At 40.5% G+C, this 25910-nt stretch overlaps 1 protein-coding gene across 2 annotated transcripts in view; it reads left to right on the top strand.

Annotated features, from left to right (window-relative positions):
• The window catches only part of FSCN1 (fascin actin-bundling protein 1), a 30930-nt gene extending 5918 nt beyond the window's left edge, over positions 1–25012 (top strand). The window contains exons 2-5 of one of the 2 annotated variants that reach the window (XM_075285151.1): positions 16996–17152; positions 18077–18198; positions 19823–19987; positions 20921–25012. In XM_075285151.1, the coding sequence (XP_075141252.1) occupies positions 16996–17152; positions 18077–18198; positions 19823–19987; positions 20921–21123 (647 nt within the window). In that variant the 3' untranslated portion in view covers positions 21124–25012. Of the gene's footprint in view, positions 1–16995; positions 17153–18076; positions 18199–19819; positions 19988–20920 lie in introns of both variants that reach the window. The other variant, XM_075285150.1, reaches the window with a different exon arrangement.
• The last annotated feature ends 898 nt before the right edge of the window (positions 25013–25910 follow it).

Below are 25910 nucleotides of genomic sequence, written 5' to 3'. Positions count from 1 at the left end.
GGTCAGAGCATGAAATTCTCCGATAGAAGTCCATAGGGTCTGCTCCAGACAGACTATTATGTCTGTGGTCCATGATCCATCATCAGGAAGTGACTCATTTTGGTTTAGTTGGAACCTCAGGTTTTTTTTTTTTTTTTTTTTTTTTTAATTCCATAAGACAACCCCTATGACTAGATGAATAAGTAGTCTTTTTGCCAGAAAGTTATTTTTCGGACTATAAGACGCACCTAGATTTTAGAGGAGGAAAATAGGGAAAAAAATTTTTGAAGCAAAAAATGGTAAAATATTTAATATATGGGAGTTGTAGTTTTGCAACAGCTGAAAGGCCACATTGACAGGTGACCCTGCAGCTGTATGGGGATGCATAGAGTGCCAGCTGTACTTTTTAGTTATACCATTTTGGGGAATATCTATTGCTTAGATCACCTTGTATTGAAAAAAAACCCAGTGGTTTATGATATATATATATATGTGTGTATATATATATATATATATATATATATATATATATATATATATATATATATATATATATATATATATTATTTTTTTTTTTTTTTTTTTTCTAGGGACAGGAGGTGATTTAAAACTTTTATTTATATTTTTAAAGTTTTTTTTTTTTTTTATACTATTTTATTCCCCCCCGGGGGCTTGAACCTGCGGTCACTTGATTGCAAGTCCCATAGACGGCAATACAACTGTATTGCCGTCTACGGGACATTCTGTCTATTAGTATTACGGCTGGTCATAGAGACCAGCCGCAATACTAATACAGCAGTGACAGGCCTGGGAGCCTCATTAGGCTCCCGGCTGTCACCCGAACAGGTCGGCTCCTGCGATATCGCCGCGCAGGAGCCGGCCTGCAACTTCACAGGTACAGGGCCGGTGGGGACCGGCCCCGGGGGAGAAGGGGCCACCGATACTGACCCGGCATCCACTGTACTAGAGAGGCGGATGCCGGGGAGAGATAGACGCTGGCACATGTGCCGGGGCCTGAGACATCGCTGCGCTCCACTGTCCTGCATGAAGCCAGCGGCGGGGGGACGGAGGAGCGGAATAGCATCACTCCTCCCGCTGCTGGCTTCATGCAGGCAGAGGAGCGCAGCGATGTCTCAGGCCCCGGCACCTGCATCTATCCCTTGCCAGCATCCGTCTTTCTAGTACAGCGGATGCCAGGCGCCACATTCGGACTATAAGACGCACCCTTCTTTTCCCCTCAAATTTTGGGGAAAAAAGTGCGTCTTATAGTCCGAAAAATACGGTAATTCATTTAGGCTCAGGCCCCGCATTGCAGAAATGTAACTTTTCCTGTTGCAGATTTTGCTGCAGTATCTTTATTATTATTTATTATTTATTTATATAGCACCATTAATTCCATGGTGCTTTACATTTGGGAGCCAAAGCCATGAGTTGATTGAGCAAAATATAGAAGTATAAGGGACTCCTATATATTTCCCATTCCTTTTGTAGCCATTCTTGGCTTTGGCTAAAAAAAAAAAGCGACAAAAATTGCAACAAAAAAAAGCTGCATTTCGCAATATGAGGCCTCAGCCTCAACCCCTTCCCGACATACGCCGTAATAGCACGGCGCTGCCGGGAAGGACTTCCCGTAAACCGCCGTAGTACTAGAGCAGCTGCATGGTGCGCACACAGAAACTGCGGGTGTCAGCCGTAACATACGTAACATATGGCTGACACTGCTCTGTAACACCCGCGGTCGGAACCGGGTCCGATCGCGGACGTTAACCCCTGAGATGACGGCGGTCAGGCATTTCAGGGGTTTCGGTATGTTTTGTGCCCAATCGGCACCCCCTGCGGCAGTTCGGGGGGGGGGGGGGGGGGGGGGGGTGTGCCGGTGTTGCTAATGGGCAGCCCGGGGTCTGATCAGTTACCCCGGGTCTGCCCCATGCCGTCCCCTCCACGTACCTGGTTGATCCTGCCAAAATGAAGGCTGTCAGCTCGTGCGTCTGCATGGGGCTGATAGCTTCCTGTACACTGCAATACACGTGTATTGCAGTGGTGCATCCATACATTAGTTTACACCCACAAGTGGGGTGCTACGTTAGTCCGGAGAACTTGCATAACAAATTGTGGGATGCGTTTTCTACTTTAACCCCTTGTGAATGTGCAAATTCTAGGGCTATATGAAAATATTAGTAAAATAAAAATCCATTTTGTATTAATTCCTGTTAAGCACTTATAGGGTTAAAATACTAGGTATATGTTGCTTTGGCTTATTTAAGGGGTGCAGTTTTGAAAATGGGGTGATTTATGGGATGTTTTAATACAAGGGTCTTTCAAAACCCCTTCATAACTGGATTAGTCCCTTAAAAAATGGGGTTTGGAAATTTCTTGAAAATTTTGAATATTGTTGTTTCACTTGTAAATCTTATGTCCGTAAAAATAAAAGGGTGACTAAAGTTTGATGCCGACATAAAGCAGAGATCTGGGACATGAGATTTATGATATAATTTTGGCGGTCTGACTATCTGTATGCAATGCTCATCATTTTCACATTTTATAAAATGCATATTTTTCAAAATTTCCACCACATTTACTATTTTTTTCATAATTAAACACAAAATATATAAACCAATATTTACTACTAACACGAAGTATAATGTGTTATGAGAAAACAATCTCAAAATCACTTTGGTAAGTTTAAAGCGTTCCAAAGTTATTACCACATAAAGTGACACGTCAGTTTTGAAAACTCGAGCTTGGTCAGGAAGTCAAAAAGTGCCATCGGCGGGTAGGGGTTAAAGTGCAAAACTGCCAAAGGAGGACTGTCAAAACCTTTTGCACACCAAAAGACCATAGTGATTGTCACAGGGTCTGGGTACTGGGTTGTTGTGTCAGTTCCGACAGCCTTTTTTGTTTTTGCAGCTATTTTAATTCATACCATTATGGAGAATGTTTGTTGTTTTCTTTACCACAAAACTGCATAAAGAATGGAGATTTGGCAATAATTAATTATTTTTTCCCCAGTTATGGTTTTAATTATTGGTGACAGACCACCAATAATCCTGGGAACGGGTTGTTTTATCCCCAATGTAACTAAAGCTGCAGTGAACAATGGAAACACTGGAGAAATGCTGTACTTCAGTTATTTTCATCGCTGCCATTTAAATGAATGGCAGCGAGTGTGCAACAGTGTATTCTGCAGCTATATTTACAGTACGGATAAAAGAACCCCCATTTGCAGGATCGGTGGGGGTCTCAACCATCTATAAACAACTTATTTCTTGGAATTTTGCCACTTTAAAAACTTTACTTTATACTTCATTAAAGGGGCTCTATCAGCAAAATCATGCTGATAGAGCCCCACATATGCGTGAATAGCCTTTAAAAAGGCTATTCAGGCACCGTAAATGTTATATTAAACTACCCCCCCCCCCCCCCAGTTTTAAAATAATACCCTAAAAAAGAATATGATCTACTTACGCATCATGCACGGTGGGCGGGCATTCAGGGTGCGCCGTCTTCTTCATCCACGCCTCTTCTTCCTCCGGTCCCGTCCTCCTCCGGCGCTCGTGAACTGACACTGATATAAAAAATGGCCTGGGCGCATGCGCAGTAGCATGCGGCTTCAACTACGGCTACTGCGCAGGCGCCCAGGCCATTTTTTTTTTTTTTTTTTTTTTTTTATCAGTGTCAGATCGCGATCGCCGGAGGAGGACGAGACCGGAGGACATCTGAGGAAGAAGAGGCGTGGATGAAGAAGACACACCCTGACTGCCCGCCAAGCGTGCACGATGCGTAAGTAAATCACATTCTTTTTTAGGGTATTATTTTAAAACTGGGGGGTTGTTTAATATAACATTTACGGTGCCTGAATAGCCTTTTTAAAGGCTATTCACGCATATGTGGGGCTCTATCAGCATGATTTTGTTGATAGAGCCCCTTTAAGATCGCTTGTACCATAGACTGCAATACAACTGTATTGCATTCTTGTAGAACTATTGAGGCCCTGGCTGCCATACTAACGGGATGGCTCAGTCTGGTCACTTGGGACCTTTACTGCCAAGAACAGGTTTGGGATGGGGAATCCTTCTCTAGGAGACTGGAAGTAGCAAACTATTTTAGGCTTAAATATATTTAACTTAAAGTATTTAAATGGCTAATTTCCTGCTGACACTTTCCCTTATGTACCTTATCTGGCACTGTCACCCTGGAAATATAAAAAAACAAAAGTTGAAAGTCTTCAGTAGTTGATGATTTTTTTAAAAAAAATTTTTTAAATTTTTTTTAATGGCTAACTCTTAATGATGACAGATTATAACAATTCAAAGCTCTCGCCTTCTTCTTCAGATATATCTAAAAACAATTTCTTAAGGCTGCATATTATGTACAACAGGACACTAGGAATAGAATTTTAGGAGGGAGGGGGGAAGAGGCTTATTGGTATATACACGCAAACCATTCCCAGTTCCCAGGATCTAATCAGTTCACAGAGTGGATTTATGGCTGTCTCAGTTCAGTGATTTCTGTAGGATGCCATGAACCCATGTGAGAGGTTCATCCCATTCTCCAGAGTGTTAAATAAGGTAATCATCTTGTACTCATAAATCCGTCTGTTCTTCCTGGATTTAAAATTCCCTCTTTGGACCAAAATCATGTCATTGGTGATATTATGATCTGCATTGCAGAAATGTTTTGACACAGGAAGGTCCATTCTCTATTCTCTAATTGTATGGCGAGGTGCGTTCATTCTCATTCTGAGCTTCTGACCGGTCTCTCCAACATACAGATTTTCAGTGGAACATTTGGTGCACATTATTAAATACACTACATTAGGTGTGTTACAGGTGAACATACCTGGGATTTTATATTCCCTGTTAGAGTTTGGTATCTCTATCTTGTCAGTGGTCAGTATGTGAGGGCATGTTTTACCATATTCCTGAGGTTTGGTGGCTGTCTGTAGCACAGGAAAGGGGGGTCCAGAAATATGGATTTTAGACTGATGTCCTTTTGCAGTAGTGGATGTAGTTTGCGTGTGATTCCTCTCAGCGTCTCCAGGTGTGGGTTATATGTGACGACCAGGGACACCTGATTGTTTTCCTCTTTGGTATTGTATTTCAACTCTTTCCCGACATCCGCCATGCTAGTATGGCGCATGTCAGGTGTTTAACTATGGCGACCGCCCGGGAGTCGGGTGGCCGCCATAGCCGCCGGGTGTCTACTGTGTTACACAGTAAACTGCCAGCATTAATGCCTCCGATCTGTCCTCGGACCGATCGGAGGCATTAATCCCTCCGCCGCCTTGGTCAAAGCAAGCTCCAGGGCCGACGTCACGTTTCCATGACAGCCGGGAGCCTTGTAAAGGCTCCCGGTCGGTCTGCAGTCCTTTTCTTTTGCAGGCTGGTCTATGCAGCCTGCAAAAGAAATGATTTTTTTTTTTTTTTTTTGCAATGCATTAGCATTGTAATGCATTGCATTAGTGATCAGACCCCCTGGGGTTCAAGACCCCTAGGGGGTCTAATAAATGCAAAAAAATTAAAAAAACACATTTAAAAAAAAAAAAAAGTATTAAATTCAAATCACCCCCATTTCCCTAGAACACATATAAAAGTAGATAAATACTGTGAAAAACATACATGTTAGGTATACCAGTACCCGAAATCGCCCGCTCTACAAATCTATAAAAATATTTTTCCTGTACGGTAAACGCCGTAGAGGGAAAAATAGTCAAAAGTGCCAAACCGCCATTTTTTCACGGTTTTGATTCTGATTAAAAATTAGAATAAAAAGTTATCAAAGCGATAGCATTTCCTGAAAATTGTAGAACCAAAAAGTACACTCTGCCCCGCAAAAAGACACCCTATTCATCCCCGTTCATGGATACATGGATGTATAAAAAAAAAAAAAGTTACAGCTGTCAGAATATGGCGTCTTTTAGAAAATAAAAAATTTTTTAACATGGTTTTTTGGATTTTTTTATTTTTTTTTTAAGTGGTTAAAATGTAAATAAAACATAAATTTGGTATCCCCGGAATCGTACCGAAACATAGAATACAGGGGACGTCATTTTGGCTGCACAGTGAACGCCGTAAAACCGAAGCCCGTAAGAAAGTCGCAGAAATGCATTTTTTTTCTTCAAATCCACCCTATTCTGAATTTTTTCCAGCTTCCCAGTACATTATACAGAATAATTAATGGTGGCATCATGAAGAAAAATTTGTCCTGCAAAGATTAAGACCTCATATGGCTCTGGGAGCGGAGAAATAAAAAAGTTAAGGGGTTTAGAAGAGGGGAGTCAAAAATGAAAATCAAAAAATGCCATCAGCGGGAAGGGATTAATAAATCCGAACTTGGTATTCTGTTGGCCCTGGTGATTTGGTTATCAATTGTTCTTGGATGGTAACCCTGCCTCAAGAATGTGTTTTTGAGGCCCCTAAGGTGTTTGTCTCTATCTGCAGGGTTTGAACATATGCGATGGTATCTGATGGCCTGGCTGTAGACAATGGAGTTTTGTGTTTTAGATAAAAGCTATCCCATCGTAGGTAGGTAGGGCCGTCAATTGGTTTCCGATACAGTGATGTCTCAGTTTTGTTGTCCTGTATCTTGATGACTGTGTCCAAGAAGTTTTTCAGAGAAGGAGTAATTGAGCGTCAGGTTGATGGTGGGATGGAACTGGTTGAATTGTTCATGGAAGGTTTTCAGCTGTAGTTCAGACCCAGTCCAAATGATTAGGATATCGTCAATGATGCGATAGTAGGCCAGAGGCCTGGTGGTGCAGGTGGATAGGAAGTCACTCTCAAGCTTGGCCATGAAGAGATTAGCATACTGTGGCACCATTTTACTCCCCATTGCGGTACTGGTCTGCTGTAGATAGATGCAGTCACCAAAAGAAAAGTAATTGTGGGTGAGGATGAATTTTGTCAGTTCTACCACCGATTCAGCATTCATACCTTGCTTTTCCATGAAAAACTGGCAGGTGTTTACACCGTCTTGGTGTGGGATGTTGGAGTACAAGGATTCTACATCCATGGTGGCCAGGTTGGTTTCTATCTGGAAGGGGACCTATAGTGGATAGTTTATTTAATAGGTCTGTGGTGTCCTGAAGGTAGCTGGCTGTATCCTTCACTAAAGGTGTGAGGGTACCCTCCACCCATCCAGAAATCTGTTCAGTTAGGGTGCCCACACATGAAATGATTGGTCTCACTGGGTTCCCGGATTTGTGCAGTTTTGAAAGCATATAAAAGGTCCCCATTCTTGGACTTGCTGGTATGAGGCTGCTTAGGCTTTCTGCTCCATTAGATAAGCAGGGGATAACCTTTTTCAGTTTTTAGGAATACTCCTCTGTGGGATCTGTATCCAATTTGGAGTAATAGTGTGCGTCAGTCAGTTGTCTGTGTGCTTCCTGTACAGTGTTGGCCAAAAGTATTGGCACCCCTGCAATTCTGTGAGATAATACTCATTTTCTTCCAGAAAATGATTGCAAGCACAAATTCTTTGGTATTATCTTCATTTAATTTGTCTTCAATGGAAAACTACAAAAATAATTGTCAAAATGGCAAATTGGATATAATTCCACACCAAACATAAAAAGGGGGTGGACAAAAGTATTGGCACTGTTTGAAAAATCATGTGATGCTTCTCTAATTTGTGTAATTAACAGCACCTGTTACTTGAGGCACCTAACAGGTGGTGGCAGTAACTAAATCACACTTGCAGCCAGTTGAAATGGGTTAAAGTTGACTCAACCTCTGTCCTGTGTCTTTGTGTGTACCACATTGAGCATGGAGAAAAGAAAGACCAAAGAACTGTCTGAGGACTTGAGAAGCAAAATTGTGAAGAAGCATGCACAATCTCAAGGCTACAAAGTCCATCTCCAAAGACCTGAATGTTCCTGTGTCTACCATGCGCAGTGTCATCAAGAAGTTTAAAGCCCATGGCACTGTGGCTAACCTCCCTAGAGCACTAGAAAATGGTTTGAGAGAAAGCACTGGAGACTTCTAAAGTGGCCAGCAATGAGTCCAGACCTGAATCCCATAGAACACGTGTGGAGAGATCTCAAAATGGCAAATTGGAGAAGGCACCCTCCTAATCTCAGGGAGCTGGAGCAGTTTGCCAAAGAAGAATGGTCTAAAATTCCAGCAGAGCATTGTAAGAAACTCATTGATGGTTACCGGAAGCTGTTGTGCGCAGTTATTTTGTCTAAAGGTTGTGCTACCAAATATTAGGCTGAGGGTGCCAATACTTTTGTCCAGCCCATTTTTGGAGTTTTGTGTAAAATGATCAATGATTTGACTTCTTTCATTCTCTTTTGTGTTTTTTAATTGCAAGCAAAATAAATGAAGATATTAATACCAAAGAGTTTGTGCTTGCAATCATTTTCTGGAAGAATGAGTATTATCTGAGAGAATTGCAGGGGTGCCAATACTTCTGGCCATCATTGTATATAGTCTGATGTGTTCATCATCACTATTGCACCAACTTTGTCCGCTGGTTTAATGATGATGTCTGTTATTTCTCAGTCCCTTTCTATGTCCCTTCTTTCCTGGGCACTGATGTTAGACGGCAGTCTTTTGTTTGTATACAGTATAGTTGATTTGACCAGGTGTCTGAAACAGCCTATGTAATTATCCAGATCACAATTTCGTCCCGTTGGAGGTGTCCAATCAGAGGTCTCCTTTTTTGCTAACATTGGACCCTCTGAAGGGGTAGGTTGGGTCTCTTCTGTGTCATCTGGTCATGAAAATATTGCCTCAGGCGCAGTCTCCTGAAAAAATCTTCCATGTCACTGCACAGTTCTATTCTATCCATGGTTTTAGAAGGACAAAATGAGAGTCCCCTGGAGAGTACCCCAAATTCAGCTTTGGTAGGTTCATAAGTAGAGAAATTGATAACACAGTTCGGTGTTTCCAAATCCGTGTGTGAGTGGTCCCGGTTGTTGTTAGGTATATATTTTGCTTTGTGTGTATTCTTGTAGAATCCTGCAGCAAGTCTCAGTCTGTGGAGTTTCTTTCTTTTATTGTGGATTAGAGATATCCGCAGTTGCCCCTGGTCGTCACATATAACCCACACCTGGAGATGCTTAGAGGAATCACACGCAAATTACATCCACTACTGCAAAAAGACAACCGTCTAAAATCCATATTTCCAGACCTCCCTCTCCTGTGCTATAGACAGCCACCAAACCTCAGGAATATGATGATTAGCAGCTCACTGTCACCTCCAACTAACACAGGAACCTTTCCATGCGGACAGAAAAGGTGCAAAACCTGCCCTCACATACTGACCACTGACAAGATAGAGATACCAAACTCTAACAGGGAATATAAAATCCCAGGTATGTTCATCTGTAACACACCTAATGTAGGAAACCGGTCAGAAGCTCAGAATGAGGATAAACTCACATCGCCATACAATTAGAGAACAGAGAACGGACCTTCCTGTGTCAAAACATTTCTGCAATGAAGATCATAATATCACCAATGACATGAAAATTTTGCACTAAAGAGGGAATCTTAAATCCAGGAAGAACAGACGGATTTATGAGTACAAGCTGATTACCTTATTTAACACTCTGGAGAATGGGATGAACCGCTCACATGGATTCATGGCATCCTACAGAAATCACTGAACTGAGACAGCCATAAATCCACTCTGTGAACTGATAAGAACCTGGGAACTGTGGAATTGTTTACGTGTATATACCAATAAGCCTCTTCCCCCCCCCTCCTAAAATTCTATTCCTAGTGTCCTGTTGTACATAAATATGCAGCCTTCAGAAATTGTTTTTAGATATATCTGAAGAAGAAGCCGAGAGCTTCGAAACGTTATAATCTGTCATCATTATGAGTTGGCCATTAAAAAAGGTATCAACTACTAAAGACTTTCAAGCTTTGTTTTTTTTATATCTCCTACCCACTGGCTAACACGGTACAAAAATAAACATTTTCCTTATACTGTCACCCTGAGAATTTTGGTGTTTTGTTTTTCCATCCCTTTCTGTCATTCCAAAAATGTAGCCCGTTACTGTTTATATGACTTGGGATCATATAACAAACTGGGACGCAATTCTGCATTGACTTGCAGGACTTTTTTTTTTTTTTTTTTTTGCATAAAACCTCTTTGCAGTGTTGTATCTATTTTCGTGGTCCACCTGTCCATTGCTTTGGTCCTGACGCAGCTGTGACTTTAACCTCATAGTATACTGCACGGAGTTTCATGATCACATGTTTATAGGTTTCGGTAATGAATAGTTTGTGTTGACACTAATGATGCAATATTTTCTGTGACTACTACAGCTGTATTGGTCTATAGAGACTCATTACCTACACTGTTTGTTTGTGTGGTGTGTGTTTTTTTTTTTTTTTTTTTTTCTTTTCTCTCCCTTTTCCCCAGGCTGGTTTTACCTTTTTCCAAGTCTCCTTTTCCCAAGTCTACAAACCACGATTGTTTTGCAGCATAGCTCATACCCTTGCGAAACCTATCCACCTGCTAACAAGGCTTCCTATCAATTATGACAGGATGGTGGCAAGATGGCCATATAACCCATGCCAATGTTGTCAGTACTTAGTGCCATAAGATGAGCTTAATCTGCAGTAAAGATGTCTCACTGGCGTTTACTGATCATAAACCAATCTTTATTCAGCATCCAGGGGCAGGGCCACTAACTCATTGTGTTGGGGATTCAACAAGCGCCTACGGCACAGTCAGTCTCCAATAGATCGAGCCTTAATAGAGGTAATATGGAGGCTTTATCTGCAAGACTCATACCTGTCACAACTGCAGTAGACCCAGGCATCCTCATGGCTGGCTCAGTTGAGATGAGTAAAGAGTTTTGTAGGAGTATTGCTGGATGAAAGTATTTGTTGCTGTGGGTTTGCCACCGTGCTGACACAGTATGTTAAAACAGGCTAAAATGAATGCCTGTGGCAGCGGCATTTATTAATTAACACTGGTAGATTAAGGGTGCAATGGGCCTTTGGCTGTTCATAAAGAGCACCCCCCCCCCACACACACATTCTCTAAATTTATGCCAAAGATCCCTGCGACAGAATAATGTCCAAAAGTTGCGCCTCAGCGTATGACAGCCATTAACTTGAACAGGATTTTGTGGCCCTATGTGGTAACATGACGTTTTCATGTGAGGGATACAATGGATGCCATTCACAGAGTCAATGGGGGAATCTAGACTGGAGCTGGTGGTGTTGGCTTTACAGTTCAACTGTAAGTACCCCCCGGAAGTCACGGCAGGCACATTTTGGTTCTATTCTGCCTTGGCTTGCCAGGTCAAAATCGGGACCAAAATAGGCCATCCTGTGCCCCATGTGAACGGGGCCTAAATAACTGGTGACCTATCCTAGGAAAATGAAAATTCATGCCCCTCTGGCCAAAATTTTTAATTTTGTTTCAAAATATTTAAAAGGACAATCTGGGGCACTGAGGATGACTCTGTTGCTCCAAAGTGCTGTTTCCCACACTGCTTGACTACACCACCATGAACGTGAGGCCATAGGGGCCAGTTTGAGTGTTCAGCATAGCTCTCTAGCCCTGTTACTCAAACAAGGGGGATGTATTAGAGAAGTGTGGCGTACAGTAGTTTGAAGCCGTGTTCCAGACTGCTCATTTGTATGTTGTGAAAATTTGTGGTAAGAGGCACAAATTTTCACAGGGAAAAAGATGTTACATTCAGGTGAGCCACAGCTATGAGTTGCTGGTTTATTGTGCTTCACTGGTGACCGACTTCCTTTAAAGGGGCTCTATCAGCAAAATCCTGCAGATAGAGCCCCACATATGCATGCATAGCCTTTAAAAAGGCTATTCAGGCACTGTAAATGTTAAATTAAACTACCCCCCCGTTTTAAAATAATAACTTAAATAAGAATGTGCTCTACTTATGGAACGTGCACCCTGGGCGGGCATTCAGGGTGTGTCTTCATCTTCTTCCCCGCCTCTTCTTCCTCTGACGTCTTCGGGTCCCGTCCTCCTCCGGCGCTTGCTCGCGGACACTGATAAAAAAAAAAAAAAAATAGCCCGGGCGCATGCGCAGTAGCACGCGGCTTCTACTACGGCTACTGCGCATGCGCCCGGTTTGTTTTTTTTTTATCAGTGTCCGCGAGCAAGCGCCGGAGGAGGACGGGACCCGAAGACGTCAGAGGAAGAAGACTGCGCACCCTGAATGCCCGCCCAGCGTGCACGTTCCGTAAGTGGAGAACATTCTTTTTTAAGTTATTTTAAAACGGGGGGGTAGTTTTAACATTTACGGTGCCTGAATAGCCTTTTTAAAGGCTATGCACGCATATGTGGGGCTCTATCTGCAGGATTTTGCTGATAGAGCCCCTTTAATATTCAAAAATGATATCTTAATTCTATGGGCTAGGCCTAAGAAGGAATTTATGGAGTTCATGAAATGTCTGAATAAGAATGAACTCTGGGGGGAGGGGAGGCAGCATCTGCAGACTTTTGTGGTCAAAGAATCGACTGCAACGTATGGTCTGCTGAATTGAGAGAGTTGGCATCCCAGACTGTTACGGAAGAGGATACCAAAAGGCTAATGCTTAAAAGCCTGCTGGTATTTCTCAACATATGAGGACTCTAGACAAGTGACAGGTGATATTGGAAATATATTTCTTATTCCAGAAGAGGCACCCAAAATAGTGAAGGACTGTGTCCTAAAGGAGGGACTAACCCTAGAGAACACAGAATGAGAATGATGTTCATATCATTTGGACTTTTTATATAGCTCCTAAGGAGGTGCGTGATATCTTACAGAGGACCTTTCACCACCTCCACAAACTCAGTTATTAGATCGAATACCTACTCGATCGAATACTACTCGCTCATCTCAAACGCCCTTCCTCACAGCAGCGTCTATAGCACTTTACTGATAGTACTCGTCCATAGACGAGTACTGGGGGGGCGTTCCTCACTGCTCAGTGTCATTGCTGGGAGGTAAACAATGACCCCTCACAGTACAGTGCTATAGATGCTACTGTGAGGAAGGGCGTTCCTGACTGACTGACAGAAATGCCCTTCTGACAGTGAAGTGCTACGGTACTGACACCGATAGCTCTTCACTGGGGGCACAGACTGTGAAAGCTGATCAGTTTTCTAGCTGTTGGCTTTCTAGTGGTGTATTACACTGCATGTGCCCCAGGAGGTGAAAGGTCCTCTTTAACTGAGAATAGTAAAGAGGTTTGTATACATGCTAAGAGACAGAAATATTTGATGCAGGATCTGCTAGTTGCATCAGTAAAACTACTTTATAATTTCAAAGAACAATTCGATAACATGCAAGTGTTATTGAGACCACAGGATAAACTGGTGTCTGGACATGTGTGGCAATGCCAAAGGAGTGATTTAACTAGGATACACTTTCAGGGAGTTCAGATTTCATTTGTGTGTTTTCTTATGATGATCCTCTCCTCTGGATTCAGTCTGTGATGGTGTGAAGTTTAAGCACCTGTCTAATGAAATGCATGTAATGTAATGTAATATAAGTGCTTAAATACATAGGGTTTTATGATCTGGTTAGTGCTTACTCACACGACAGGAATTTTCTGACTGTGTGCTAGGCATTGAATTAACATATACATACACACACACATATTATTCATATATTCTTACTCCAGAGTTCACAGGAAGTTTGTGTGACTATGCACTTAGTAGGTAGCAGACAGTGGGGGAATTCTAGACAATAGTAGTGCGATTAGGAGCTACTACTCTCTCCCTGTGTTGTGCCCCTAGATATCTCGAAATGAATTATATGCAACTGACGCTGAGTTCACACCCGCGTCTGGACTCTATCAGGTTTCCATCTTCTGCATGCAGAAGACGGAAACCTGTCATGCCGAGTCAGCCGTGAGCATGACAAATGAATGGGTTTGAAAGATGCCGGCAGGTTTCCGTCTCCTGCCCTGTTTTGTGCAGGAAATGGAAATCTGCAGAACGGACACCGGGCGCAGATGTGAACGAGCCCTAAGAGTTCCAAAAAAAGCTCCTAGCTGGTTTAAATTGTGTTTTATAATAAACCTATGAGGCAGTAAACTATTCTCCCCTGTTTTTACATGAAGCTCTTCAATGCAGTTTAGCTTTTTCCATCTATAACTTCTATTGTATCCAGGGCTTCAGAGTCTGGACCAATTTTTGGTGAATTGTGTGTTGAAAAGAGCGACTGTCTCGGCTTCAAAATAACATGATTTAATTAAATTCTATTATACAATTATTGATAGTGTATAAATAGATGCATAGTTTTATATCTTTACTTTCAAAGGAATTCAGACAATGACTTTTTAATGAATTGGACTAAGTTCACATATGTAAACAGAGTAGAGATAAGGAGATATAATAAATGTCCTTATGTCCTCCTTATCTCTACTCTGGTTACAATTGCTACTTTTAATCCCCTTATCTGTCCTCTAGGGGAAGGACAGCATTTGCTATCAGCATAAAAAGGTGTCAGTATGTGCATCAGTCCGTTTTGAAGTGTCAAACTGAATTCAAACGGACGGATGGCATACTGATGTGTGAACATACCCTAAGTGTTCCTTGCAGAACTTCTGTCTGCCAATTTTTGGCGGCGTTACTTAGATTATCACTGACCATGGCTGTTACCAATTTAAGAAGGAGTTGGAGTCAGTGCAGGAGCTGGGGTACGTTCAAATGGAGGAATCTGCCACGGATTTGGGAAGCCGAGATCATAGCAGGACTCAGAAAAACATTCTGACACCCAGATTTCATCTCAATACTGGGTTTCCACTTTTATTTGAACAAGGTTTTTCTGCATACAATTCTATTCGTCCCATAGAAGAGGTTCCAAACGTCAGTAATGCTATACTATAATGATTATATTTCTAAATAGCCCAGAATAAATTTTGAAAGCCATTCCTTATAAGGGAAACCCAATGATCTGTTTTTTGTTGGATTTCAAAACAATGCTGAATAACAGGGTTTGTGGGTGTCCTTCCTGTTGGCTGTAGACTTCCTGTGCAGTCCTCTGGCAACATGTACACTTCTAGTTTGTGTTCTTTTGTTGCTGAAAATCCTCACTCCAGATAGGAAGAGGAAGTAGGGATGTCCTGTTTTTGCACATACACTACTTTGAAAATGTGTTAGGCAGATGTGGAAAGATGACATAATAAGGAAGCTTTCAAAATAGAACTGTCAATAGATTATTTTTGACAATTACCAAAATGCAAAATGTAGAAGTCACAGCAATTGCAGAGGCACTGAGGTGATAAAGATATCAATTTATTTATTTTATTTTTTTTAAACCCACAAAATGACCTTTTATTTTTTAACCCCTTCCCGACATGCGCCGTAATAGTACGGCGCGTGTCGGGTCTGTAACTATGGCGACCGCCCGGGAGCCGGGCGGCCGTCATAGCCGCCGGGTGTCTACTGCTTTAAGCAGTAGACAACCGGCTCTGATGCGTCCGATCGGTCCCTGGACCGATCGGAGGCATTAACCCCTCCGGCGCTGCTGTCAAAGGCGCCGGAGGCGCCATTTTCCCGGCGACGCATGGGCACCGCCATTTTGGCAGGGATCGCCGGCTCCTGGAGCATGCCGGGCCGACCCCCCCCCCCCCGTTGCCATGACAGCCGGGAGCCTTGTTAAAGGCTCCCAGCCGGTCTGCAAATTCTCTCTTTTGCAGGCTGGTGTATACAGCCTGCAAAAGAGATGATGATTTTTTGCAATGCATTAGCATTGTAATGCATTGCATTAGTGATCAGACCCCCTGGGGTTCAACACCCCTATGGGGTCTAATAAATGCAAAAAAAAAAATAAAAAAAAAGTAAAAAAAAATATAAAAAGTATTAAAAGTTCAAATCACCCCCCTTTCCCTAGAACACATATAAAAGTAGTTAAAAACTGTGAAACATATACATGTTAGGTATCCCCGCGTCCGAAATCGCCCGCTCTACAAATCTATAAAAATATTTTTCCTGTTCGGTAAACGCCGTAGCAGGAAAAATAGTCAAAAGTGCCAAACCGCCGTTTTTTCACTGTTTTAATTCTGATAAAAATTTGAATAAAAAGTGATCAAAGCAATAACATTTCCCGAAAATGGTAGAACTAAAAAGTACACCCGGCCCCGCAAAAAAAGACGCCCTATACATCCCCGTACACGCACGTATAAAAAAGTTACGGCCGTCGGAATATGGCGACTTTTAGAAAAAAAATTTTTTAACACAGTTTTGGAATTTTTTTTAGGGGTCAAAATGTAAATAAAACCATATAAATTTGGTATCCCTGGAACCGTACCGAAACACAGAATATAGGGGACATGTCAGTTTGGCTGCACAGTGAACGCCGTAAAACCAAAGCCCGTAAGAAAGTCGCAGAAATGCACTTTTTCTTCAAATCCACCCCATTCTGAATTTTTTTCCTGCTTCCCAGTACATTATATAGAATAATTAATGGTGGCATCATGAAGAAAAAATTGTCCCGCAAAAATTAAGACCTCATATGACTCTGGGAGCGGAGAAATAAAAAAGTTATGGGGTTTAGAAGGAGGGGAGTCAAAAACGAAAATCAAAAAATGCCATCGGCGGGAAGGGGTTAAACTGCACCCCTCAGAGAAGTTAAGTGTTATATTGATTATTTTGATCTTGCATGCTTCCAGACATTTCATGTGCAGAGGATGGGGTAAAGTCAAATCTTAAATTTTTAAATATTAATATGGCAGTAACTGTTAAACCCCTGGCAATGTGATGTAATAGTATGGCACAACTGCCAAGGCTTCTCTATAAGCTGATAGCTGCCTGTGTAATGCAGTGTTACTACCGAGTCAGTGATTACAAGATCACTGCTTGATATTTTCTAGTTGGACAACAAAATAAAAAGTAAATCAATAAAATTAACAGAGCCTATATTCTCTATGAAATTATGCAAAAAAAGCTAAATCTTTGGTATCGCTGCGTCCATACCAAGCCGTAAAATAAAACTGAAACGTAAAATTCTAGTATAGTGTAATGTCTACTTGGGTCAAATGTCTTACAACTTAATTTATAACTTGCCTTGTTTAACTTTCTTTTTAGGGATTGATCTGTCTGCAAACCAAGATGAGGAAAGTGATCAAGAAACATTCCAACTGGAAATCAATAAGGACACAAAAAAGTGTGCTTTCCGGACTCATACTGGAAAATACTGGACCCTGTCAAGTAATTGTGGCATCCAAGCAACTGCTTCAACTTTGTGAGTGTTTCTATCAGGAAAGCTTTGCAGATATCCTCAGATGTATTGTTAGGTTTACTAGAACTAAATGTGTATTGTGTACTAGAACTAAATGTATTTCATGCAGGGCCTTTTGAAATTCAGCTTGATCCAGTCTTCAAAGTGACTAGGACTTAGTAACCATCTTACTCAGAAGTTTCACAATTCTAACTTTTTTTTTTGCTGATACAATTGTGTAAATTAGCCCTTTCTTTCCTTACATTTGTGCTGCCTACAGTTGCACTGTCTGTGAGACAATATATATATATATATATATATATATATATATATATATATATATTAGTTATTGTTGCTAATTTATTTTTATCTTTTTTTAAGGACCTGTAGACTTTAAATGACAGCTGTGGTCCACTAAACATACCAAAATGCGCCCACTAAAATCAGTGGGTACCTATGCAGACATTAATATCACATGTCTGTTTAAAACTAACATGTGAATAAGCCTTAACTGTTTATGCATGCACCCCAGTTGATAAGATTAGTAGTAGTCCAGACAGTGGTACACCCATTGTGCCATATCATAAGATGGTTGTGATGGTATAGCATATAGTATTGCCAGAGTACAGTAGCTCTGCGCCTAGTCACTTGAATAAGAGCAGTACTTTGGCCTGACCACTATTCAGTGAACTGAGCCTTCTGCTCTCTGTTTTGGTGCTGGATGGTCCCAAGAACAGCTGATTAGTGCAGAGTCCTTGGATCAGAACCCCACCAATCCGAGAGTGATGATCTATCCAAGATGATATCAAGTGGAACTTTAACTATATATATATATATATATATATATATATATATACTGATTAACAAGAACAATGTATAACATTTATCTTGGAAATGTTCCCCGAATGTTGTATATGCATAGTAATTCAAATCTGTTCTTGTCCATAGGAATGACAATTGTTATTTTAACATTGAATGGTCTGATCGTCGGATTACCCTGAAGGCAGCAAATGGCAAGTTTGTGATTGCCAAGAAGAATGGCCAGCTGGCTGCATCTGCAGAGTCTCCTGGTGAGCATTTTCTTCCAGCTGAAAAAGTGATTAACAATGGCAGGGAAAAAAAGCAAGTCTGAAATGTGTAAATTAAAAAAACGCTAAAATGCTTGTAAATAGTGCCACGCATCTTCTACTATATCAATCTGTTTTCCTGATACTGACTGTCTGGCTCACCCTGCTTTACTTCTGTTTCTTGTATGGGCAATGTGCTTATTATCTCTTATTTTCCATTATTACTTGCGAAATGTATATAGAACAAAGGAGTAGGAAAAAGACTATGCATATAAGACTATCCAAGATAACTATAAATGATAACACAGAATGATTATAGCTGGATAAAGGATATGTACCGACACATATAACAGGTATAAAATAAGTTATCCATAGATGGACAGCAAGAATTACGTACAGACTGATCAGTAAGACACTAACACTCAACCTTTTACAGTACGCATTCACACAACTGTATTGAAACTGAGAAATGCGGTCAGTATGTGAGCGGTACGTCCTGGACTGACCACGGCTGTGTGAACAGAACTTGCTTCAAAGTTGTGAAGCCGCAAATTCCTGAATAGCTGCAGTGCGACATGGTCATGTGAATACGGCCTTAACTTGTACACTTGTATAAATGTCGATTCTCTTTACAGTGGACAGTTAATAGTTTGATAACTTTCAGCTTAAAAAAACTTACATTTCCAATAAGAGTGTGCACACGATCAGGATTTACATTCAGAAAGTTCCCTACAAAATACACAAGTATAGAAATCCGCATCAACTGACACAGATTATGGTGTGAATTGTCATAAATATACAAACTGACAAGTTGTGTATTGTTTCCATGTGTTTGTAGGATTTTAAAGCAATGATTAAACAAAATCCCTGAAAAGCACTGGTCAGGGCAGAAGTAAAACTATCTTCTAGTAACTGCAGGCTTGTATATATATTTGGGCATAGATTTTGTCCACAAAGCTCTGAGCGGTTTTTTGCATTTATATCTTGTGATGGCCGTCTACCGTAAGATTCTCTGGTCCTGATTCTTCTAGCAGGAGAAGCGCTGTATGGCTGCATTGTTTTAGTGCACGTTCTGGCTTAACCTCCTTATAGTTCCAACATCTCATAATTGCAGTTTCTTGCTAGTTTTTCAGCAGCAAAATGGACATGAAGCTATTGTGGAGCGCTGCTCTATTGTAGAACAATTTGGCCTTTATAATTATGCAAATTAAGTGAAATTGGGTTTTGGGGCGTTTACACTGCAGCTCCAAAAGTACTGCGAGGGGGATGTGAGGGGGAGAGAGGTGTCTGTCAAACTGTGAGGCCTGTAATTTGCAGAGCTGAGAGAAGCCAGAGCTGCAGACTAAAGGCCCTGAAAACCCTTCATTTACATAATTATAAAAGCCTGAATTTCTCTACACTGGAGCAATGGCCCTCAATAAGAGGCATATTCGGAAACTAGGCCACCCTACAAGGTACTGTATTAAGTTAATGCCCATTTTCCCGCTGATACTCCCTTGTCAAAAAAAACTCCTTGGTTTTCTTTGAAATTTAGAAGTTCTGTAGACCTACATGTGCTGCATAAATCTAGTAATACTAAACTAATACTTTTTTTTTTTTTTTTTCCCGTTTGTTTTTAATTAAGCAGAATCGGAACAGTTCCTGATGAAACTTATTAACCGTCCCCTAATTGTTCTAAGGGGAGAACATGGCTTTATAGGGTGCCGTAAAATGACTGGAACCCTGGATTGCAACCGATCAATTTATGATGTTTTTCAACTGGAATTTAATGATGGTGCCTACAACCTCAAAGGTTGGTATAGTCGAAATGTAATGTGTATGTATCCTATGTCATTGTTAGATGGTTTGTCCAGGAAGGTAATAGATACTGATGACCTACCAAACCATATATGAGGTATATGGCTGGAAGTAGCTCTGTTCCTATCCATGTGAATGGGACGGGGACTGCAGTGTCGCCATTACAGTGTGTGGACCCAGAAGCTGTATACAGACCTATAATCAGTTTGCAGGACATAATAGTTTTTTTTTATTTTATTTATTCATTTATTTCAACTTCTCTTGTAAATTAATTCCCCTTGCAGAAATCCAGAAGTGTAATGCTCTCTTGTTAGTAAAAGTATACAGGTCTGTCTGACTTGACTGATTTAAAATGCCCTCAAACATCTCTCTTTTTAGAGTTGCATGTAATAGAGGTGCATGTTTGTTTGTTTTTTTTTTTTGTTTTTTTTTTTTCCCGTCATGTACTAAAACCATTTTGCATGGATACTCTCAAAATAACCTATGAGGTATTTCAGTTTTCGTTGCTCATTTTGGATGTGGCTTGGCAGGACAGGGTTTGCTTTAAAATTCTTTCTTGTAAAGTGTTGCAGCATATGATGGCACTGTAGGGGTAGTCAACACCGTTTTCAAGCAAGACTCACAATCTACAATCCATATCAGTATTGATGTGTTTTCCTCGTAGATATTGTCCGTGGCTGGATTCAAATCTAGGAATTCAGGGCAACAGTGCTAGCCACTGAGCCAACATTCTTCTTTTCTAGCAACTAAACTGCTCCACTGGTAACATTTCAGACAGACACAACTAAACCTGCCTTAAGTCTATTGCCATCCAATTTTTTGAAAACCATTTGATGCAGACTTGTCTGTCTTATGGTATTTTGGATGGTTGTGTGGGGTCTTTGTGTTTTTCTTTTTATAACTTAATTGTGTTATCTTTTGTCCTTAGATTCCACAGGGAAATACTGGACCGTTGGCAATGATACTTCTGTAACCAGCAGTAGCCCATCCCGGGTAGATTTCTTCTTTGAATTCTTTGACCAGAATAAGGTAGCAATCAAGGTGAATGGCCTTTACCTGAAGGGAGACCATGCTGGTGTTCTGAAAGCCAATGGAGAGTCTATTGATTCCTCTACCCTATGGGAGTACTAAGCACCTGTGACCTGAATCTGTAGCTTGTTCTGGTCTTGTAATACACATCCTGTGTTTCTTGTGCCTATGTCTTTTTCTCAGCAGGACATCACATAAAGCTTTGGTTATTGAAAGGTTATTGGTTTTGTTCTTGAAGGTATATTACTTTTACCAAAATGACTGCTAATCAAATAAAACATATCAACTGGATGCTGCGTATTTGCTATAAATGAAATTAACGTAGGTGCTTCCATTAATTTCTTTGCAACAATTTTTTTCCATAAAGTAAAATGCTGTGTTCTACAAGGACTCTCATGCACTTACATTTCTAGGCTAAGGCCACACATAGCGAAACGTAGTTATAAAAAAAAAAAAAAAAATCTGAAAACTCAATTCCAAAAAAAGCTTGTTTTTCCCAGCTTTTCTCTCTCTCCCATATGAGACTAAGGGAAAATGTAGCATTTTTGCAGGTAAAATTGGCAATTTTTTTCTCTTTCAAAGTATATGTGCTTGTGAAATTGCTGCTTTTCCTGCAGTGTGGGTGTAAGATTGTATTTGCTGGAACCGTAAGCTGTGGTGGTATTTTTGTTTTTTTATTCTATTTTTCTCTGTATTTCTGCAACTTATGGCCTTAGCCTAAAATGGTTTACACCATGAACAAAATTTGAAGGTGTTGCCATGTTAGTATGTGTCTGAATTAGATTTTTAAAGTAATGGATGTAAGTGTGTTGTCTGTTTTTCTAGGGTATCGCATACCAAAGTTTGTAAAATTCTGCCACATAAAGCACCATTATTCATAGGGCATGCTGCCAGACCAGTCATCTGAGTTTAGATAAGGGCGTACTGTCGTCCCAGCCTCACAAAGATTTGCCACGTGCTTGACACTGTCATTTGTTTAGAAGCCACAAACTACAAGCGGTCACTTTGTCAGTATTGCTAAGACGCAGGCAAAGAGCCAGTGGTGGTTGTGTCTGACCTGGGAAAAACTGCAACTGTGCTTTTAGTTTTACAATGTGCAACACAAATGAAAATAAGAAATGGCTAGGTTACAAAAAAAAACTACCTCACACAGAGGGTTTCCTTATGACTGAAGCATTTCTGGTTAAATGATATGCAGTATAACCTGCCAGAAAGAAATTGCTTCAATACTCATACATCCTGAACACCGCTGCCAATTTTTATTTTTGTAAAAGATCTTAAATGCGGGCACAAATGTAGTTGTTCATTGTAACACACACTATTTACTATTTTATCCATTAGGTATACTCAATATAATGGTGCTAAATACTGTATATACATTTTTTTTTTGTTTTATTTTATAATTGGCTTCAAATAGCATCCATTTCAGTATTATGAATGAGGTGAAAGATATATGGAATAAGGAGTTCTTGGATAAACCATAGAAAGTGTAGTGTCAGCATCATGGTCCTCTGAATCTTTATAGTGAGAAACTTGTATACAATAGCTTTGCCATAAGTACCATTCAGTATGCTTTCCGTTTACATGACGTTTTCAAAGTTCATCTCTAGTTATTGCAAAACTCCCATTTTTGGGGCTTTTGGTCTTATTGTTAGACTTAGCTCAAACTGTGCAAATCTGCTGCTTCTCTTAAAGAGAACCTGCCAGGTGTATTTTTTTCTAGCTGAAACTGGTCCCAGTGTGTGCAGCTTAAAGTATGGCCTTTTCCGAAGATGCCCCTCACTAACTTAACATAGTGTGACTTTTCAACACAAGAGGGAGGTTAGTTAGTTAATGACCTTTCCTATGGTGCTCCTCACTAAGCCACTATGTGATGCTGCACACACACCGGTTCAGGGTGGTAAAACCACTTGGCTCATTCCCTTTAATGGCAAATTGCATTCCTTGGCTTGAATAAAGCCATATGAGTCTGTGACAGCCATGTTTCCCTGGTCCAACTTCAACTTGTCGGAAACCGAACTCCTTGCATCATAGTGACTTTTGACACTAGGTTCCAGAACATCTGTGGATCTACTGTCTGTCCCATAATACTAAATGTCATTAGAATACAGGACCATCGAGCCGCTGCTGTACTGGAACTGACTGTATTGAGGATCGCTATGATACATGGAGCCTTGGGATGAACTGTGATGGGTCTGGGAAATGCTGCAGTCTCATGGACTGTTTCATGTCTGGAAACCGTGTAACTTGGTCCTTTTTCGACAGTCTGCAGGTAGCCACAATTGTATCATTCCACTAACTACTTACGGAGCAATACAGCTGGAATCTGTGTAAATCCGTATGTAGTAAGCACACCATAAGCCATGTCAGAGGTTTAAAATACAGTCCACATGCTGCAGAAAACATTTCAGACCATGCTGCGAATTGTAAAATCCACAACATGCTCTTTTCTGCTTCACAGTTTTTAGGATTTTGCTATGAGAATGGTGGAACCGGCAACAAAATCCTCTTGCAGAACATTATAGGTTTTGCCATATATTTTAGGCCTCTGGACAATGGAAGATAGCCTGTACATGTGCACATGTTGGAGCTTTGTAAAATCTCTCATTGAGATTTTGCATGCGTTTATACAGTATATGGCATTTTGTGAAGCCTATCATTATTAATGTTACTACTTAATGTAGTGTCTGCACAGAATTTATTTATTTTTCCCTGGAAGTTGTCTGGAACGAAAGACCATTTTCTGGTCTTGCAGCAAAGACCTGTTGCAGATGTAAGTTCATCATTACTTCTAGTATTGGTGTCTTTGTTGTGCTGCTGCAGTTGTCACTTTGGCTTGCATTTGTTGCCTTCCCCTCATGTATTTAATGTGAAAAAAAAATTGGAAAAATTGGGGATATTTTTGAAATCTATTAAGCTAAAGCATCTCCTTGCTTTGTTTAGTATATCTTTTCTAACCTATTTTCCCTGCCTATTACTAGCTGGTAAAATGTAATGATGCCTGAGAAGTGTAATAAAGATTGGAATAGATGTCAGGCTGAATTCATACAAGGTTTTTTGGACCAGATTTTGATGTGGGAATCCGCCCCAGAATCCGGTCCAAAAATCGCATTCTGTGGCTAGCCACGACTGTCATGGCATTCTGACAGTTAAGGCACTCCGCTCCAGATTAGGCCCAAATGAATGGGCCTAGTCAGGAGAAAGTGTCGTGTCGCAGACGCCCACGGCTGATTCAGCCGCGGAATCCGTCGCAAGAAAGGGAAGCTCGCTTCTTTTTTTTTTTTTCTGTGAGCGAGAAGAAACCTTGCGGAAAAAGGAAGTGTACGGCTCCCATTGAAGTCAATGGGAGACGGTTTTTTAAAAAATTTTTTAGCCGGATTCTGAGGCGGCTTCCGCGTCAAACTCCAGTCCACAAAACCCTGTGTTAACCCAGCCTTAGTCAATCTATTAAACTTTATACATAGCAGGCAGACTAAAACTTATGCAACTGTAAGCCAAACTGTGAGTACAGACTCTCCTTACCAGTGCTCTGCGCATTGCTAAGGTGAGACTTTAGAGCTGGTCTTCTAAGAAAAATCACTTAACAAAATATATTATAAAAATGCCACCAAAACTCCTCTCAACACATTCTTGAAAAAAATATATATTGAAATAAGTTACTCATAGGCATTTCCCTCAAAGTACAGTATTATGTATAGGATTAGGATTTTTTTTTTATTTCTGTTCCTTGTAATTTTCTATAAATCTTTGCACTTGTACCCATTTGTCATACATACAATTTATTCTAGAACTGGATTTTATAGCCATTTTGAATTGTACTGCAGTTTTCCGTTTTTTGTCTACTTATGGTCTCTTACCTCTCGGTTCATCTGGGTTATAATAAAAATCCATCAGCCCCAAGCTTTACTTGTGATCATGTGCTGTATTTTGTTTGGCTGGTATGTAAACTTGCTACCTACTAGCTACATTTAAATAAAACAAATACAATGGATACCTTTTTGTTTCTGTATTGTTTCTGCTTGCATATAACTACAATATTACTATACAGAGTGGGGAGAATTATAGCATAGTGGCTGCACCTAAATTGTAGACTTAAAGGGGTTGTCTAGTGTCAGGCCAATATTAAGGAACAAATGTTAATTTGTATAATGTAGAGCTCTAGAGTATTCCAATATACTTTCTGTATCAATTCCTCACTGTTTCCTAGATCTGCTTGCTGTCAGAATTCTACTCGCAGTGGCTATTCTGTCCATGGTCCCATCTTGGACGCTCAGGTCATTATAGTCATAGCACAGTAATCGGACATCTGCCTGGTAAGGAGCTGTGTACATCACATGACCATGGACTAATTTTTATCCATTAGGAGTAAGCGGAATTAATGATGGTAAACTGAGATCTAGAAAACCATGAGGAATTGATACAGAAAGTCTATCGGAAGATGGTATAAAGTTTCATTATACAAACAATAACATTGATCTCTTAATATTGGTTTGAAAGTAGACAATGATTTTATAAATTGATACATTTTGGGTTTTTTGACTGGTAATTCCACATTCTACAAAATAATTGCTCTAATTAAAGTGAGTTTATACCACCAGAATCACTTTTAACCACTTAAATGCTGTTGTATTGGCATTCTTGTTTCGATGTGTTAACTTGCTTCTGAAATAATGAACTTATTAATTATACAGAAGAACTGTTCGGTGCAGCACTGCCAAACCTCTGTCAAAACGCATCGCTATAACCATCCCCTTACTAACCCTTGAGCAGGAGGAAACGCATTGATGTTACTGAATAACTTTTGTCTTTAAACTAACCATGTCCATGACTCCTTTTCTTGCACCGCGTGTTTATGCTCCATAAAAAAATATATGGACATGGGTCTCTGC

Source organism: Leptodactylus fuscus, chromosome 8 (genome assembly GCF_031893055.1).
Source record: "Leptodactylus fuscus isolate aLepFus1 chromosome 8, aLepFus1.hap2, whole genome shotgun sequence".
Taxonomy (NCBI): domain Eukaryota; kingdom Metazoa; phylum Chordata; class Amphibia; order Anura; family Leptodactylidae; genus Leptodactylus; species Leptodactylus fuscus.
Note: the sequence above shows the minus strand (reverse complement) of the source record. Positions and strands in the feature narration are given on the sequence as shown.